This window comes from Colletotrichum destructivum, chromosome 12, assembly GCF_034447905.1.
Source record: "Colletotrichum destructivum chromosome 12, complete sequence".
Lineage (NCBI taxonomy): Eukaryota > Fungi > Ascomycota > Sordariomycetes > Glomerellales > Glomerellaceae > Colletotrichum > Colletotrichum destructivum.
Window position 1 is genome coordinate 537,998 of NC_085907.1, and position 16,253 is coordinate 554,250.

The 16,253-nt window shown below is 53.6% G+C and overlaps 8 protein-coding genes across 8 annotated transcripts; 4 read left to right on the forward strand and 4 right to left on the reverse strand.

The window, feature by feature from the left end:
• Window positions 1-263: 263 nt before the first annotated feature.
• On the forward strand, window positions 264-440 carry CDEST_15564 (uncharacterized protein; the record flags this gene model as incomplete). The annotated part of the gene is made up of 1 exon (XM_062931719.1): window positions 264-440. The coding sequence occupies one exon, from the start codon at window positions 264-266 to the stop codon at window positions 438-440; it is 177 nt and encodes a 58-aa protein (XP_062787770.1).
• Window positions 441-2,953: 2,513 nt separating this feature from the next.
• On the reverse strand, window positions 2,954-4,213 carry CDEST_15565 (uncharacterized protein). Its single transcript, XM_062931720.1, has 2 exons — window positions 3,943-4,213; window positions 2,954-3,885 (listed from the first exon to the last, which is right to left on the reverse strand). The coding sequence occupies exons 1-2, from the start codon at window positions 3,943-3,945 to the stop codon at window positions 3,436-3,438; spliced, it is 453 nt and encodes a 150-aa protein (XP_062787771.1). The 5' UTR covers window positions 3,946-4,213; the 3' UTR covers window positions 2,954-3,435.
• Window positions 4,214-5,703: 1,490 nt separating this feature from the next.
• CDEST_15566 (uncharacterized protein) lies at window positions 5,704-7,712 on the reverse strand. The gene is made up of 2 exons (XM_062931721.1): window positions 6,771-7,712; window positions 5,704-6,707 (listed from the first exon to the last, which is right to left on the reverse strand). Exons 1-2 carry the CDS (start codon window positions 7,126-7,128, stop codon window positions 5,737-5,739), a joined length of 1,329 nt encoding a protein of 442 aa, XP_062787772.1. The 5' UTR covers window positions 7,129-7,712; the 3' UTR covers window positions 5,704-5,736.
• A 1,862-nt stretch (window positions 7,713-9,574) lies between these two features.
• CDEST_15567 (uncharacterized protein) lies at window positions 9,575-9,871 on the reverse strand (the record flags this gene model as incomplete). Its single annotated transcript, XM_062931722.1, has 1 exon — window positions 9,575-9,871. One exon carries the CDS (start codon window positions 9,869-9,871, stop codon window positions 9,575-9,577), a length of 297 nt encoding a protein of 98 aa, XP_062787773.1.
• Window positions 9,872-9,895: 24 nt separating this feature from the next.
• On the forward strand, window positions 9,896-10,718 carry CDEST_15568 (Putative Cyclin-like superfamily; the record flags this gene model as incomplete). The annotated part of the gene is made up of 2 exons (XM_062931723.1): window positions 9,896-9,946; window positions 9,990-10,718. The coding sequence occupies 2 exons, from the start codon at window positions 9,896-9,898 to the stop codon at window positions 10,716-10,718; spliced, it is 780 nt and encodes a 259-aa protein (XP_062787774.1).
• A 938-nt stretch (window positions 10,719-11,656) lies between these two features.
• CDEST_15569 (uncharacterized protein) lies at window positions 11,657-12,403 on the forward strand (the record flags this gene model as incomplete). The annotated part of the gene is made up of 1 exon (XM_062931724.1): window positions 11,657-12,403. Exon 1 carries the CDS (start codon window positions 11,981-11,983, stop codon window positions 12,401-12,403), a length of 423 nt encoding a protein of 140 aa, XP_062787775.1. The 5' UTR covers window positions 11,657-11,980.
• A 1,246-nt stretch (window positions 12,404-13,649) lies between these two features.
• CDEST_15570 (uncharacterized protein) lies at window positions 13,650-13,835 on the forward strand (the record flags this gene model as incomplete). The annotated part of the gene is made up of 1 exon (XM_062931725.1): window positions 13,650-13,835. The coding sequence occupies one exon, from the start codon at window positions 13,650-13,652 to the stop codon at window positions 13,833-13,835; it is 186 nt and encodes a 61-aa protein (XP_062787776.1).
• A 98-nt stretch (window positions 13,836-13,933) lies between these two features.
• CDEST_15571 (uncharacterized protein) lies at window positions 13,934-15,596 on the reverse strand. Its single transcript, XM_062931726.1, has one exon. The coding sequence runs from the start codon at window positions 14,766-14,768 to the stop codon at window positions 14,193-14,195; it is 576 nt and encodes a 191-aa protein (XP_062787777.1). The 5' UTR covers window positions 14,769-15,596; the 3' UTR covers window positions 13,934-14,192.
• Window positions 15,597-16,253: the final 657 nt, after the last annotated feature.

Below are 16,253 nucleotides of genomic sequence, written 5' to 3' on the forward strand. Positions count from 1 at the left end.
CATCTCCTTATTATGCCTTAAAGCTTAATGTCAATGACAAGCGTGCGTCACAGACAAGCATGCATAACACCAAACCACGAAGTGGACCTCAAATGGACGCCACACAAGGGTTTTGTCTCTGGTTCATGTCCCAAGAGCTGCTCGAGGGCGTACCAGGAAATAGCTCAGAGTCACTGTAAGCCCACGGAAGATATGATCTTTTCCCCTCATACTATGATTGAAATTTATCAACAGGTGGTCATGCGGGCGGTGAGAGCAACGCGATGGCTAAAAACGGGACTTGGGACATTGGTTGTGGGCAGTATTCGTGGCCCATTACCCAAACGGACCATTCCTCGTCGACTATCTCGTATGAGCCAAGTCGACCTCTTCGTACTGAAAATTCGTCCTCCAGAATTGCAACGGAGACGGTAATGTGGTACAGTAGCTTGCCGGCCTGATGCTCAAGATAGCACATAGCCAAGTCGGTTGTGGCTGCCAGACTCTTTCTGACCAGGCAGGCTCGTCCAACGTTCGAAATATCGAGAACAGAGGAGGAGAATTGCTATGGTGCACCCAGGCTGACACTGGGACGTACAGGGGCGTCCGTTCCCATTGCTAGAGACTCAAATATCCATAGCCTCAAGTAGCGCTCATTGACAAGCAGTCCGTGATCATGTCCCATAACGGTGGGCCAACACTCTCGCAAACACTCTCAGTACCCATGCTTGTTTGCTGCACTCTCCCCCTTCTTTCCCTAGTTACTGCGTCATGGCAAGCAAGCCTACGCTTGGAGGGGGTCTGGTGTCAGAATCACGGGTGTCGATATGCCGATTTGTGAGCCCTTATGTACAGACGGCTTCGAGATTGTTTTCGGAGTTTTACTTGAGGGTTCAAGATCTGCGGATGTTTGTGGATCCTCTTGCTGATAAACGGAGATCCTCGCATGGCGTCAGTGTTGTTACGACACGGTGCACAGCTGGAAGTGACAGTTTCGTGGAGAGTCGTAGCCACGACACTACGCCTGGCCGAGGCCACCGATTATCGGGGGTTGGTCACTGTGCTGACATGAGAGCCTAAGCTTCTAACCGTATTCCAAGCTTTGCATGCTCACTGCTTCCACGCGTCGCTCAAAAGCAGTGATTCTACTGCTTCCTTGTTTCTTCGAGAGTTGCCACGGGCATTCGTTCGTCTTTTAACGGAGATGCTCCAGCAAAACATCAGTTTGACAAGGACTGGGGGTTTCAAAATGATAAAGCTGCAAGCAAGAGGAAACCCACACACCGGGCCAATCATCTCAGGCCTGTTCTTCTAATTAGGGGATACGGAGTGGCTGCGAAGGATGAGGCAACGGAACGACCGGGGACACGATTCTGAATATGGTGGTTTCTACTGTCATATAGAGAGTCATCTGTATCGAAGCCATCGTAGCAGAGCCCGATGGATTGGAGAATGATTCAGTGCCGAGAATGTATTGCAAACGTGCTGCGTGGCTCATGATGTTGGTGTAGATGAGTGCCAAGTTGGCAATGCAGTCATTCCGTTATCATCCAGAACCAGCTTTCACCAGTGTCATTCTAGCAGTGTCTCAACATAAGCGCCCATCTGAGGGGAGGCCGCCTTCATGACAACCCAGCACGGCTAATTGTCCACGCAGTACCATGTTACCGTAAGCAACCATGCTTGCATCTATCAGCCTATGAAAGACCTTGTATCAGGGCAGAGCCTTGGAGTGGCGCTTGATACGATGTCCAGCAACACGCTCCCCTGCTTGCTCATCATGGTGCACCAATGGCGATAGGGCCGGGAGCATGCGTCCGATCGCCTCTCAAGACTAATAGGATACATGCCAAGACGTGTTGGTCCCCAATAGACGTAATCGCCGAGGTAAGCGGTAGGGATGAAAGGGCATAAATGATAAGCAAAGCGGCGGCGAAGCTCCGATCTATAAGAAAGCCAAACCCCGCCACACAACTTCATGCGTTTCTCTTCTTTCTCTATCATTGACAGCATTAAACCGAACTTGAAGATGACTATCATTGACCTTACCAACGACAGCGAGGACGAGGCCGGGGCCGAGGTCGAGGTCGAGGTCGAGGTCGAGGGCGAGAAGCTTTCGTACTTTTGCTCTTGGTGTTATGCAACCCTCCAAGAGAATATCTTGCTTTCTGGTTGTTCATGCGTTTGTTCCCCACGCCCGGACTCAAGAGAAGATAGCCTACACAAGCCTCTACAAGCTATTTCGTGCGGTAAGTCTAATCCCGTTACTTGATACCAAGGTTCTGCAGGCTTATTTGTTTCCAAGGTCACGTATTTCACACCGAATGTCTTCAACCCCTTGGGCCAGAACTCGCAAAGATGTGTCCTTACAGATGTGGTAAAGGAAAAAGTTGCCTTGTGGCTCCTACCAGTCGGTTGGAGAATCATAACGGTAGTATAAAAAGAAGAAAGTTCTTAACAAGCGAGTATCATGATCGGAGACTGATAGAGAAACGAAGAGAGGCACGGAATAGGCATATCCAGAAGATATTGGATGACGAAGAGGAGGAATTGAAGGAGTGGAAAGCTCAGACCATGGCAACATTACGCGATCTGGAGCGGCGACTTGCTATTGCACAAGAATCTTTCTGCAAAGGCACGCTTGGAAACAGGACGTTTGCCACAAGTCTCCTATGACGATACGTGTATCCTAATTCATATATTGATAGTTGCTTCCAACCTTAATTTCTTCTCTGCAATTAGCTGCATAGAGTATTCTTGTTCTCTGACATAATCTTAGTAAAAGAATATCTACTGCTTATGTGCTGAATGTCTTCACCCGCTCCCGCTTGTGCCGCGCCTTCGTCTGGCTTAAAGCTTCCTTCTCTTCAGGTGCGCCAACACGGTGAGGACTTTCAGTTCTGAAAGCGTCCTGCTGAGAGGTTTGAAAAGTCGCATATAAGCTAAAGTCGTGAAAACTGCATTGCTTGATCTTGCGATGGAAGATCTTCGTAGTTTTCCTCGCCACCGATACGGCAGTTGATAAGTTGCAAGCCATTGGACGCCATGCCACCGACACTGTCTCGGGGAGAATACTTTGTTGACATTGTCTATAATCAAAATGCTGTGAGGAACCAGACCAAAGCAGGGCTTGCAGAGAAGGAGTAGTAAGCAAGTGGAAAGAGCAGGTGCTATAAGTTTCTGATGAGTTCACAGGGCGCGCTGATGCCTCAGCATGGCCGCCCACCAACGACGACAAACTTCGCGTCTTCGGTCTACTATATCCACTGCCGTTAGGCATCGAAATGCATTGGCGGAAAAGTTTCAACGAGAAGGTCTTATCTGCTTCTTAGTGGGGTCTGTAGTACTGCATAATACAATTCTGGCCAATGCTGCATGCTGTCCTTTATCAGGTGGTTCCATAGGTAGTTGAGGTCCCTGATCGAAAAATTGACAGAGTCAAACTTCAGACTCTGTCTACAATCGTTTCCCCAGGCAACCCAACGGGCTGGCCTTTACTGTCATCCACACAGCTACAGCTGCCGTTACCATGAACAGTGATCCGGATACTAGGCCGAGAAGAGCAGCAAACTGCCAGGCATGTCCAGCTGTAAACCAAAAAACTAGACCAAGGACCAACTCGAATAACATAAAATCGAAAAAGAAGATCGGCACCCATGCCGTTGCTCGACGCATCCGGGTGGGCTCATGGCTGCTCTGGAACTCGAACGAAAGCATGATTGTTATCATTGCTGTAAAGACTGCCGTGATGACTGAGCTGACGAGGAGGCACGTTGAGACATCGTTCAAGACCGAGGCGGTTGTTGCCGATCTACCAAGCAACATGATCATGGTAGCGCTGCCAGAAACGGCGGATGCGAGGATGACCGTTGGGTACAGACTCTTCAGACGGTCACTCTCTGCAATCTCCTGCGTCGAATTAGCAATCAGACGGACCGGAAACATTCACAGTGGTGCACTTACCATGGGATGAGACGAGGATCTTGGTCTCTGTTGGGGAAGTCATTACTGGGAAGATTGCTGGTTTTGTTTGAAATTTAGAATGTGTACCCCTAAAATAAGGAGCATCTGAGAAAGATGATGAACCTAATGAATACACGTATGCGTCGATTGCGCAACCTTATTTAACTAATGCTTCGTGCTGTGGATAATCCACCAACTTGGTCCTCATCCATTTCCTGCACTTTGGCCGCTTCAAGAAAGCTAAGACAATATCTGTGGCCTGCAAATGGGGCCGCTTTGAAGTACAGCCTAAAGTAGCTGCTCTCTCTCAAGATTTGGATACGTGGGTCAAAAATGGATGTTCCAAGCCAGGGGCAAACAGGGAGCAGGCCTCCAGAGATCCCCACTCTTTCGGGTAACACTTTTGCACGTCCTTCCAGTGAGTCTTCCGCTGGGGCCGACATCGATAGCAAACGCAACATGGCGCCCATGACTTCTTGGGGCGTCCGCGAGCGTCCGTCGGTCGTACGAGGAACGAATCACCCGCCACATGCGGCGTGTGCCCAGCTCGCTTCCTGTCCGATGTTTCCCAGATGTGTTTACACCAATCCAAATAAATTGAATGTGCTCTCAAGACAAACGACCGGCAGGCGCGCGCCTGGTTCGGCCACGAAGGATTTCCCAGTGACGCGCGATGAATATTCCACACGAACCAGGCGAATCGCCTCTGCAGATGCCGTAGCTTGAACACAGCCAGAGAGCCGATCGTATCTTCGCCGAGACAACGAACCGAGTTATGGAATGCCACGCAAGACTCGGAGACGAAGAAGGCTCACCGCTCACTGCCAATGTTGCCGGTCTTCCGACATCGTACTATGAAAAGCTCGAGATACCGATGCCTCAAAAGTTTACAATTTGCCCTCGTCGGGAGTAGCGCTCATGTTCCCATTGGCTGTCACAAAGTAGCCGGTAACTTCGCGTTATATCTCAAAACTTGCCCAAATGGCCACTTCTGCCGTGAAGTCAGGTTCCGCGAGGCCTGTCTGCCAATCGCCTCCTAGTGAGCACTCGAGAGATTAAGGTTGCAATCATGCATCAGTGGTTCGCGCTGGCTTGGCACTGGCCAACGCATGGGAGCAATGAGTCTCGCACGTGGTGTCGGAAGACGCTCAGTACACAGACCACCCCACCTAGCGGTGCCCTTACAGCCGACAGGATGGGTAAAAAAACATCACGTCCATCGACCATGCCCTCCAGGTCGTCACTTCAGCTGACCATAATCCGCCACCCTAGCCTCACCGTGGCATGAACGGCGAAGATGTGTGGCGACGATCCATAATTAGCGGCGCCCCCAGGTCGCCGCAGCGGTATCAACTTCCCATGTGTTGAATGTCCGGTCTTTTGTCAACGGACTCGGGCGAAGTTGAGCTCCGTCCTGGCCCTCGGGAGAGCCTCCGTGCCGGCCATGTTAGCTGGCCGCGGCACACGGCACGCATGGGCGTGCTGTAGCGGGTGCCCCCAGCGCTGACCCCCCAGGTAGTTACGAAGTCCGCATTCGACGCGGCGGTAATTAACACTGGCGACCATGTCTGGTAAGCCACGGTTGCAGGTGTACTTGCTGGAAAATTTGAAACATTCTCCGTCGCTTGCCGCTGTCGCCCTCGTCGTCCCCTTGTAGTCGTTGCTCAATTCAGTCAATTAAGAATGTCAGCATCCTCTCGCTCTGACACCAGGTCAACGTTGGACCAGCGAAGGCGATTACTGTATAAATGGACTGCTCCTCTTTGCTTAATGGCTACTTGATTTTCTACCAACTCATAGTGGCGGTGGGTTTCTGGGACCATAAGCCGGCCTCACATTTCGGTTTCCTCGACTCTGAACCGTTGCTCGGACTTCCCTAACTGCTTTGACACCTAGCCGGATCTGGCGGAACTGCCCGATGTCAAGGTCTCCCTGCCGTCTTGCAAGTCGAATCTGCTTGGACACTTGCCAAAAGAAGCGGTGAATCTTTTGTGTGTTTCTTGCAGTCCGGAAATCGCGCGCAACAGCAGCAGTTGGCGTCTTCTGGGTTTTCGGCTCATGGCCAGGGGCTTCCTCGTTGGCTTCCGCCGTATTTTCCATCACCGCGTCGCCTTTTGTCTTCTTCACCTCCATACTTTCCCAACCAGGCATGGTGGCGTTCGGCCGTTCTTCTTGCCCGCTGTTGTCGACCGGCCCAGAGGCAGGCAGGCACACGCCGCCCGTGAGATCAAGGCGACTGGTCGTCTCGGCTTCCACCTCAAACAGATCATGCATGCCAACCTCAAGCAAAGCGATGAAGGAGGCCTCCTCATCCGCTTTAGTCTCGGCCGTTGTGTCGGTGTCAACCATGACGAAGTCCTCCACTTTGTCGTTGAGACCTTCATTGAATAGTGCTGTTTCTTTAGATTCCTTTTGTTGTGCTGGGTTCGTAGGGTCTTGGTCCCAACGGGCCTCGTCTTGCTGGTCGTCCAACCCGATGCCGCAGTCATCAGCAACACCATTGTCAATGGCCTCGACCTCGTGAGGAGCATCCGAATCTCCATTCGTGACTTCATTCGTTCCTTCATTCGTGATTTCATTCCCTTCTGCGTCTTCGGCTGCGCTGGCATCGCCCGCTCCCGTTGCACTGTCTGTAAGTTCCCCCACCTTGTTGTCGCTCGCCTCCACCGTAGTTTGACTGGGCTCGGGGTAGTCTTCCCCCGTCGACGGCGTGTGACCCGACGTTGACCTCCAATTCCGCGCATGCCGTTGGTGAGTTCCGCCAGCTGGTCCAGACCTACGTCAGTTCGAACCGTCCGAACCCCAAAAGAGTTGTCTGTTGCCAAGACTTACAAATTGGTTCACGTCAGGAATGCTTTGGCCTTGAGGGACGTACACAGCCCCGTCTAATTCTCCATAGGTCGGGTTGAAATGGACGACGGCCGAAAACACTCGGGCGCCCTTGCCCAGCTGCACGGCTTTGCGTTTCGCGCTTCCCCCACATTTTCGGACTTTCTCTTTAGCCTTTTTGTCGTGTATAAAGACGATCTCGTCCGACGCCACAGGGGCCATGGCTTCGTGACTTTGAGTTGATCTGAGATAATCTAAGTACGAATGTGATCTGATCCATCGCTGCGTCGGCCGAGACTGTAGGTCGTGATGTGACTGTATCGCCCTCAAATACCATATCTCTCGGACGAAAGCCATTACGAGCTCTGTGGTACAGTGTGATGCGAGCCGCTTTGAACTCTCATCAACAACATTCCCCCTTGTGGCTCGTACTTCACAGATTCTGGCTGCCGTTTAGCAATAGTACAACTGGAAGAATGGGGAGCAAAAATGTCGACTCTCTCGCTTCATTACTGCTCGCCATGTGCACAATCGCTGTCAAAATGGATTTTCGGGGCCCGACCTAGAGTGACGAAGGCTAGGAGTCGGAACAGGATCCTGCAGGCAGGATACACGGCGACGTAAGGTGCCTTGCTGTGTGGGTGGGGATCGTGACTCCTAAAAAAAACTGGCTCTCAAGATGAATATGCAGCAGCGTCGAAAGGCGATTTGTGGGCCACGGATTTCCAAGGTGACAATTGGGATCCGGAAATGGATTCTACAGACGGGGACGTAGCAGAGCAGTTAGAGTCGTTGTCGGATGGTTGAGAACGCCTTCCGTGGAAGGTCAGGCAGGACCTGCTCTTGCAGAAGCTGGACATGGATTGTGCAGATAGAACACGTGGTAGAGCAAGAAAGCTCCTTGTTACATGGCTGGGAAGACTATCGACCAAAAGCAAGAACCGGCAGGTGCGCTGCGACTGGGATTCCAGGCCATGGCTTTCCACTCTGTTAATAGGAGCCGGAAATGGGTCTTTGCGGGGTCCATACACGGCACAGCAAGGTGCTCGCTGTGTAGCTTGGATGACTCATCTTGGGATCTTGCGAGCCCAACAGGCTCTTAGCATGTTCCGGACTTTTCAACATAGCAATGGGGAGCCAGATATGGATCTTACAGTCACCGTAAGTAGTAGAGGAAGAAAGCTCCTTGTTGCGTGGCTGGGAAGACCAGCCAGAACCAGCTCCTGGGAAGAGTCAGATACGGAGCGTGTGGACAAGGGAGGTAGTGGGATAAAGAGGACCCTTGTTGCGTGGCTGGGGACGTGGCTGGTGACATCCTCCACCAAAGGCCAGAACTGGCACCTGCCTCATCGTTGCGGCGATGTTGGAACTGGATCTCTGGGTCTGGGCATCCATTTCTACACAACAGGGCAAGAGCCTAGTCGCGTGGCTGGGCAGGTTGTCTCCCAAAGCTCCCAAAGCCGGAACCAAAAAGTGACAAATGGCCTTCCAAAAGAACCAGATTTGGATCTTGTGAACAGGGGACATGACTCAGCAAGGAAGACCCTTGTCGTGTGGCTGGGGATAATCTCGCTCCAAACTCAGCCGGTTGAAGGGAACTGGAAACGGATTTTGCGGACATTATGAATAGCACCTAACAAGAGCCAAATCCAACTTTTCCGATATGAGAAATGGAGTGGTCAGTAAGGTCGTTGGTGTGTGGCTGGGAGGACGGGCCAGAACTGGCTTCTGGTAAGAGCCAGATGCGGATGCTCAAGACAAGGGATCAGGTAAGTAAGCGAGATGCTGGCTGGGAGGGCCCTGCCCAGTCGCCAGAAGCGGCCACGAGCAACGTGGTTGCAGTGGCATTCAATGCCAACTTCTGGATCTCGACTCTCCAGCACAGTGGATGAAGCCAGAAATGGATATTAAGAAGAAGGCACATGTCGGGATGAGCAGAATCCTTCTTCTAGGCTTGAGAATCCCTACGCCGAGAGTCGAAACCGGCTCATAGAAGGAGCCTGGTACAGGGTTTGCGGACGGGTAATGTGCTGGTGCCTGCAAGCTTCCTGTTGCGGGCTGGGGGTGCTTACTCCCAAAAGCCAGAAGAGGCTCTGAGTAGCGTGTAATTGCTCCGGCGTCAAAAGTTGATTTCAGAGCTCCCAGCCTTGGAAACTGCAGGATGAACCGGTAATGGATCCTGCAGACAGGGTACGTGGTGGAAAGAAAAAGTAGCTCTGAACAAGAGCAAGAGCTGGATTTTGCTGACAGGGGAAATGGGGTAGCAGGCACGGTCCATGGCGTGTGGCAGGAGAGACGGAGTCCAGCCAGGCAGGCTTAGCTCCTGGCAAGAGCCAAAGACGATCTTGCAGGCGGGACAGGGAAAAGCGGGGAGCAAGCAAGACCCTTGTCGCGTGGCTGGGAAGGCCTTACCCCAACAGCCAGAATCGGCTGGAAGCGCGTAGTTCCAACGGCGACGAATGCCAGCTTCTGGACCTCGACTCGGATGGTCGACGACTTGAACAGGAGCGAAAGCCGGCCCACAGGGGGAAAACCTCGAAGATCATACACCTTTCAAAAGCATGAAAAGAAGCACTTAAGAATTATGAACAGGCTCTGGTATATTCCGGGAGATTTCCCCTTGTGACTGCCTACTCCAGCATGTCTCGAACTGATGTCTGCACTCCATGCAGGGATGAGCTGGTTCTTCGGGGCGCGCATCTTTGTTTCAAAGAGTTGTTCGTAACCACGTCTAGGAGAACATGCATCGATGCTAGGTGCGCATGGATCGGACCGCCCAAACGGTTTATAGTACTTTGACAACCTAGAATGCGGTGCAATTCGCCAGATAGCTGATTCTTTCCTGCTCCAATGTCGACCTCGTCGTCCTCAGCAACGCATGCAGCTGATCTGCCAACTCGAAAAGCTCCCGCATCAGGCCAAGCATGGTCCTCCACAGCTCACGCGTCGCCGTGAGCTTGCCATAGAGAGTCATGTTCTCCTGAAGTATCAGGGGTATGGCCGTGTCGTACTGTTCATCAGCCTGCTTTGTGAGCCTCAGCAGCAGGTCATCGAGCTCGAAGGTGTCGGAATAAACGCTTGACGTGCGACGAGGTTCCATCGTTGCTGCAACACTTGTCTGTTCATGGCCCGTTTAAGTACTTTGGGGGGATCTACTTCTGGCTTAACGGCTAGCGTTAAGTAGGGTCAGGCGCCCAACCAATTACTTACTGTCATAGGCCTTTCTCCCTCAATCGCGAATCGTTGACAGCCACTGGGCATGCAGAACGCCAGTGCATCGTTCCGCGATAGTTTCTTGCCAATCATGGCTGCAGTCTGGTGTTCACGCCGCCGTTGACCATCACCAAGCAGCTGTATCCGCCCCCATCACGAACATACCAGCGGGCGTCGAGCGGTTCGAACAATTCTGCCGTCGCCCTCTTCCCCCACGTAGTATTCATAGCGTCGTCGAGCGCTTCCTCGCAAGGATTCTGCCCTTCAACGCTGATATATGGAACTTCCCCTCAGGTTTGGAAGCCTTTCTGCGCCATCTGCTGTCATGGGCCGACATAAGCGGAGCTGTATTCTGCGGTAGTCTGATCTACCTAGAGCGGGCTGCACACCGCGGACAACAGACTCCGGTGACTGAGATGGGCCGGCGTCTCCGGGTCTTGGCGGCAATCATCCTTGCTCGGAAATATCTTGGAGACGACACATACGAAACGCGGTTCTGGATCGGCCTGACGGCCAGGATGTGTTCGTCTTATTTCACAGACGACGACATTCATGACGCTGAAACGACACTTTTGGAAGATCTCATTTGGGATCTGAGAACACACCGTCATGAAATGTACGTAATGAGTACGCTGGTCCGCCATCCGGACACTATCTGTGTTAGACCACAGGGCGCTCTGACGTCAGCCAAAGACCGTTTTTCAGTGTTGGCATGCCCGAACCACGCGTTATAACGGGCGATATGTCCGAGCGATATGTCCTGTACATACAGTACTGTACACGTCAGCTGCAATCTCTTCTAGTTGAAGATACAGCTCTACTGTCATCGGATAGGGAAAGACCGGTGCGACAGTCTCGTCGCAGTAGCTCCAATTAGGGTTGTACGCGTCGGCGCAGCGAAAGACCGCGGACGTTGATGACCCACTTCAGACGACGGCATGAAAGCTAGGGTCCAAAAGACGCCCCCCCCCCCCCCCCAAATGGAGCGCCACCAGATGCTAGCGCCAGATTTGGCCACAGCCGCCGCCATCCGGTCCGGCCACTTTCTCTTCCTTCTTCCATCCTTCCAACGAGTCCAGCCCCGACACCCCGGTTATCCCACGAACCTGTCGCTTGGTCTAGGCCTGGCCTAGGCCTAGTCTAGCCTGGTCCATCTAGGGCCAAATGCGGCCATTTGCTCATTCGGTGACATCTGACCAAGAGTCTAGAACGTGTGTTAACGCAAGTACTGACAGCAGTTTGGTGACGTCGTTCTACAAGGGGCCGACCAGCCTCCTCACATCGAAGCCTCGCAAGCGGCTAGAGAGAGAGAGGAGCGGGGGAAAAAACATAAGTAGGAACGTCATGTCTGGCTTGGACTAAGGAAATTTCCTGTCGGGCTGGGCCTCTAGCCCCCATCTGCTAAGATGCCGTTGACGCTTTTTCAACGATGCCACTAGCGATGTTGTTCTTTGCTTCCCCGTTGACACTAGCCAGCGATGCCGCCGCACCGGTTCTGCATGTTTTTTGCTTTCCCGTTGATGCTAGTCAGCGATGCCGCCGCACCGGTTCTGCATGTTTTCTGCTTCCCCGTTGATACTAGTCAGCGATGCCGCCGCACCGGTTCTGCATGTTTTCTGCTTCCCCGTTGACACTAGCCAGCGATGCCACCATGTGATGGGGGGCGGCGAAATTCGGACTCTGCAACCTCCACGTGGTGCCGCCTGGGAACCTATCTTTGATCAAGGTAGAGCCAGTGCAGAGACGTGGCAATGTGTGTGTGCAAGTGCTGGTGAGCGCTACGCACAACGTTTTGCAGGGGTGGAAGTGTAGGAACGGACTTGGAGTGAGGGATTTTTGGGGTTGGACAAAATTTCTACACACGCGCTACCATCTGCCGAAACACCAGTAAACCCGGCGCGACGACGAAACCAGAGACAGAACACGAACTACAACAACGAAGCTGCCCATTTTCGATCGAACCAGGCAAAAACCACCCGATACCGCTTTCCAGGGCATGATTAGAGCACCGTGGCACCTCCTAGATCCAGTGAACACCTCCAGACAGATCGATAACGACGTTGGTTCGTCGTGGGACAAACAGGAGCTACGCTGGCTAAATTGCCTTCCAGTTAGCCCAGGGCAAGACATGGCCGGCCTATCAAAACCAGCTGCAAGGCTGAAAACACGGTCGGAGATGGCGGCAGGCAAACCGTGTCTGACCCGGAGAGTCGTGCCCGGACAACCAGTGGGCTGTAATAGACAGATGCGAGCAGCAGGCTTTTCTGATCCTTCTCTCGCTGAAAGGCCCGAGTCACAATACAAGATTCCATTCTGGTCCCGTAAAACCAGCCAAGCTGTTTTGCAGATGATTGATGTTCAATGTATGATGTGTGAGCGTGCTTCTATCGGTTGGGGGCCTTTAAAGCCGACAACATGAGGCGTTGAACAAAGTTTTCCGGCGGGTTCCATCGCTGGATGATGATCTTACGCAGGGACATGGGACATGGCGGGGACGTGGGAAATGAGAGGCCCGAGATGTATGTCATGCCAGGAGAACAACGCGCAAGCCACAAATGCCTGGCAATGGCGGTGGTCGCTCACATACCATACTTCACGAAAAATATTCCGTTGCCGAAAAAACCATGCCAACTGTTCGATGGAGTTATTCGGTCTGGGCATTGCACTGCGTCCTTTCTTCTCTTCAGGCTACTCACGGGGCTTCTCAACAACATGCTCGGCATAGTGTTTGTCGCCAGTGAAGATCAACCGTGTATGCCGATTTGCGGGGCTTCGTGTCACGCAAGACGGCTCCTAGCGCCACAAACGGATGCTATGAGGTAGAGCCACAACTACTTTTTGCTCGCCCGCACTGTCTTCGAGCATTCTGGTTTTGTGGATCGCTCAGAAACCAAGGAATGCCACCACTGGGAGTCTGGGAAAACACACCGCGGCTGTTTCTAGCTTTGGACATCGAGAAGCTGCTTTGAAGGGAGCCATACTTGCTCCGAGCGGCACGCCCCACTAACTGGACACTTGCAATGGCCGACTACGTTCTAGATGACTGGCGTTGTGTTTGGACCCGGTTCTGACTCTCAGTAGGAGCTACTTTCAGCCACGCAGCGAGGAAGGACCTTGCTTGCTCCACCGCGTATCCTACCCGTGAGGCTCATATCTGGCTCGCAGCTTGTTTTCCGCAAGACAAGATCCAGATGCGCTTCCATAGCAATCAAACAGTCACGTTCGGGCCGTCTATGCACGTACATCCGAAGCAGTACATAGTGGATCGGCCTTTTACAGAAAGCTGAAGCTTGGAGCAAATGTGCACAGCTTCCTCTTCGGAAAGACTCGCCCAGTCTCTAATCATGCTGCGCACAGTGTCGTGATTCGAGAAAATGACTGTGCATGCCGACTGGTGCTGTATTCGGGGTTGAAGCGGGTGGCCGGAGCCGCAAATGGACGTTGTCAAGTATAGCAACCTCCTTGCCGGCCTGTTCGTACAGTACTATCATCATGCTCCAAGTCAGGATCGTGGGTGGTCGCAGCGACGACTGGAGATCCGAGCAGCAGGTTATGGCTGTTTCCGGCTGTGAAAAGATTGACAGACAGTTGTGTAGAAGAAGAAGCTACATCTCCCAGCCAAAGAACTCATCACCCCCACAGACATGCATTCACCAGTCTCCGTCATGTCTATGCCTACGATTATCAAGCTTCGTTGTATGCACTGTCGCAAGCTGGCCGAGCTCACCTCAACTGACGACCTCGAAGACGCGAACATGGTCCAGGTTGGATACAACTTGTTTTATTGCTTCGATTGCGCCAAAGCAACCGGGTACACGGAGGTGCACGGCCGCCGAAGCACATCGGCCTAGGAACAGGCGGATACCGCCCGCGCATCAGTCCTGTCTTCGACTTCTGAGAACGACACAACGAGATTGATAGAAATACCAACGATTACTCAATACACCCCACTTTATAGTCGCTGTCTAGTGATGATGCTACGTTCTACGGGCGATATATCGTGCAATGGTTTTTCTTGGGAAGGACTCGTCAACGCGGTCGGCAAGCCTCACGGCACGCACTGGAACGATCTCCCATGAAAAAGGAAGAAAGAAAAGTTAATACATGGGTAGATCATCCCACTGCGTCATGACAAAATCCATTCCACTGCAAAAACTAGACGATTCGCCCGGCACACCATGCGTTAGGTTTCGGCGCCTTCAAACAAGTTACGACGTACTTCTCCATCTGGCTTGGTGAGCGATCCGGTGTAGCGGTAGCCGTTCCTGTCTGGTTGCGAGCCGCATGCGCAGAGACACTTGTCTTAAAAACCGTTGCACTATCCGCGCTTGGTTTTCGGCGGAGCCAGCACGCGCCACTTGTGCAGTCGGGGCTTTCGCATTTTTTGCCATCACCACTTGCCAATGAGAGACGTTCTTGGATCGTCCGGTCTGCACTTTATTTCCAGCCTCCTCCATCCCAAAGACGTCCTGCCTACCGACGTCAAACATGCGAATTGACGTATCATGTCCGCCCACACCATCAGCGACGGCGCCATCGGGCATTTCGTGGTTTTCAAAAGCCCGGCTCGCACCCCGGACGGCCCAATCGTCTACCATACCCCTGTTACGCTGCGTCACATTATCACAGTCTCTTGCTGTTGTGAGAGTACCGCCATGACCGGCTTTCGGATAGCCGGCCGAAGCAGCGCTGGTCCTGTCGGCAGCGATGTAGTGGGAGACGTCTGCGGCGTCGATCTCGACGCCGCCGCCTCCTTGTGTGGCCTGTGCGGGCTGATGTCGCATCTGAGCCCGCTGTGGGTCGCGTGTTCGACTCGTGCTGTGCAAGCCGTGCCTCCAGTGAGCACACTGGATGCTGCTTGAAAAAGCAGTAGGACGATGTGGCAGACCTTCTCGTGGTGTCCGGTGTCAGTAGGAGTGGTGGGTGTGGCGCGGTGCGTCGCGCGCGGTCGAGAACCGCGGCTGGACGGTGCTGTGAAAAGTTTTCATCGGCACTCTCGAACCTACAAACGGACTACGCGATCAACGACCACCGCACCACCCACGCCATTTCCGAAGCCAACAAGCTACATGGGGGATACTGGCGTAAGAAAACCATCCGACTCTTCATTGACGTCAGTCAATGAAGAGACAGGACACCCTCCGGCCCATCCGGCTCTGGGCTCGGGAGGCGGACGGGTCGAGCATCTGAAGCATCGGCGCGTCTCCCGGCGAGGGCTTGGGACAAGCCTACGTGCTCTGGTCGAGCGTAATGGAAGTTGTTAAGACCGACGGGTTGACATGGTGTCAGCAGACTTGTTAAGCTTCGAGCACAGGAAAAGCGGCCGGACCGATCCCGAGGACACAGCGCACCGCGATCGAACATCATACGGCAGACATGGGTTGGGTTAGTGGACAGAGTGCGAGTAGCCGTGCCGGCGTGGCGGTTACTCTGCGCCTCTGATCTGCAAGACATGGTCGGCTGCGAGTCGGAGACGAGTCGCGGTAACGGGAAGCTGGACTTGGGGTTGCACCCGGGGTCTCCGGTGGGCCGTAGCACCGTGGTCGTGACCAGAAGGCAGCGGGGGAGTTACGTTCCCAGCTCGTACCTGGGCCGTCGTGAGGAGGGAAAGGACCGGTATGTCGGACGCGTTCCCAGCTCGTACCTGGGCCGCCCTCGGGCGTGGTATCGCCGGTGTGTCCGGTGTACCGAGATGCCACGTCCCTCCGATACGACGTGGTATCGCCGGCGTAGTAGCCCCTGCACTTGAGACCTGCGGAGACGACACGGTGGCTCGAGAGGACGGAGGCGCATGTCGGTCGGCTCAGAGACTGGAGTGCAGTTGCGGCCGGCTTAAGGTGCAAACTCGGACGACGCGACCGTATGGCCCGTACCGGATACGGGGCGGCACCGTCTCGGCTTTGCCCGGGGCCGAGACACTCCTGTGGGAAGGTCTCCTTGCGGAGCAAAAGGCTAACGGGGTCGTTAAGGCACAGCCACGGCCGGCCGAGTGGCTTCCCGGAAGGAGTGGGTTGTTCGGGGCCACAACAGTGCTTCCAATGTCAGCAGATCGCCCCACACAAGGCGTCCCGATGCCCGAACCGCTTGGTATGCGGGCGGTGTGCTAAGGAGGGCCACCGCCACAAGGAATGTCGCGAGACGGTACTGAAGTGTGTTCCCTGCGGTGGTCCGCACGAATCCTTCAGCAAGAAGTGTCCGAAGCTCTACCCATCTCTCCATGAGTAGAAACTTCCAGATTCTCCAACTGAATGTGAGGAAACAGGATGCAG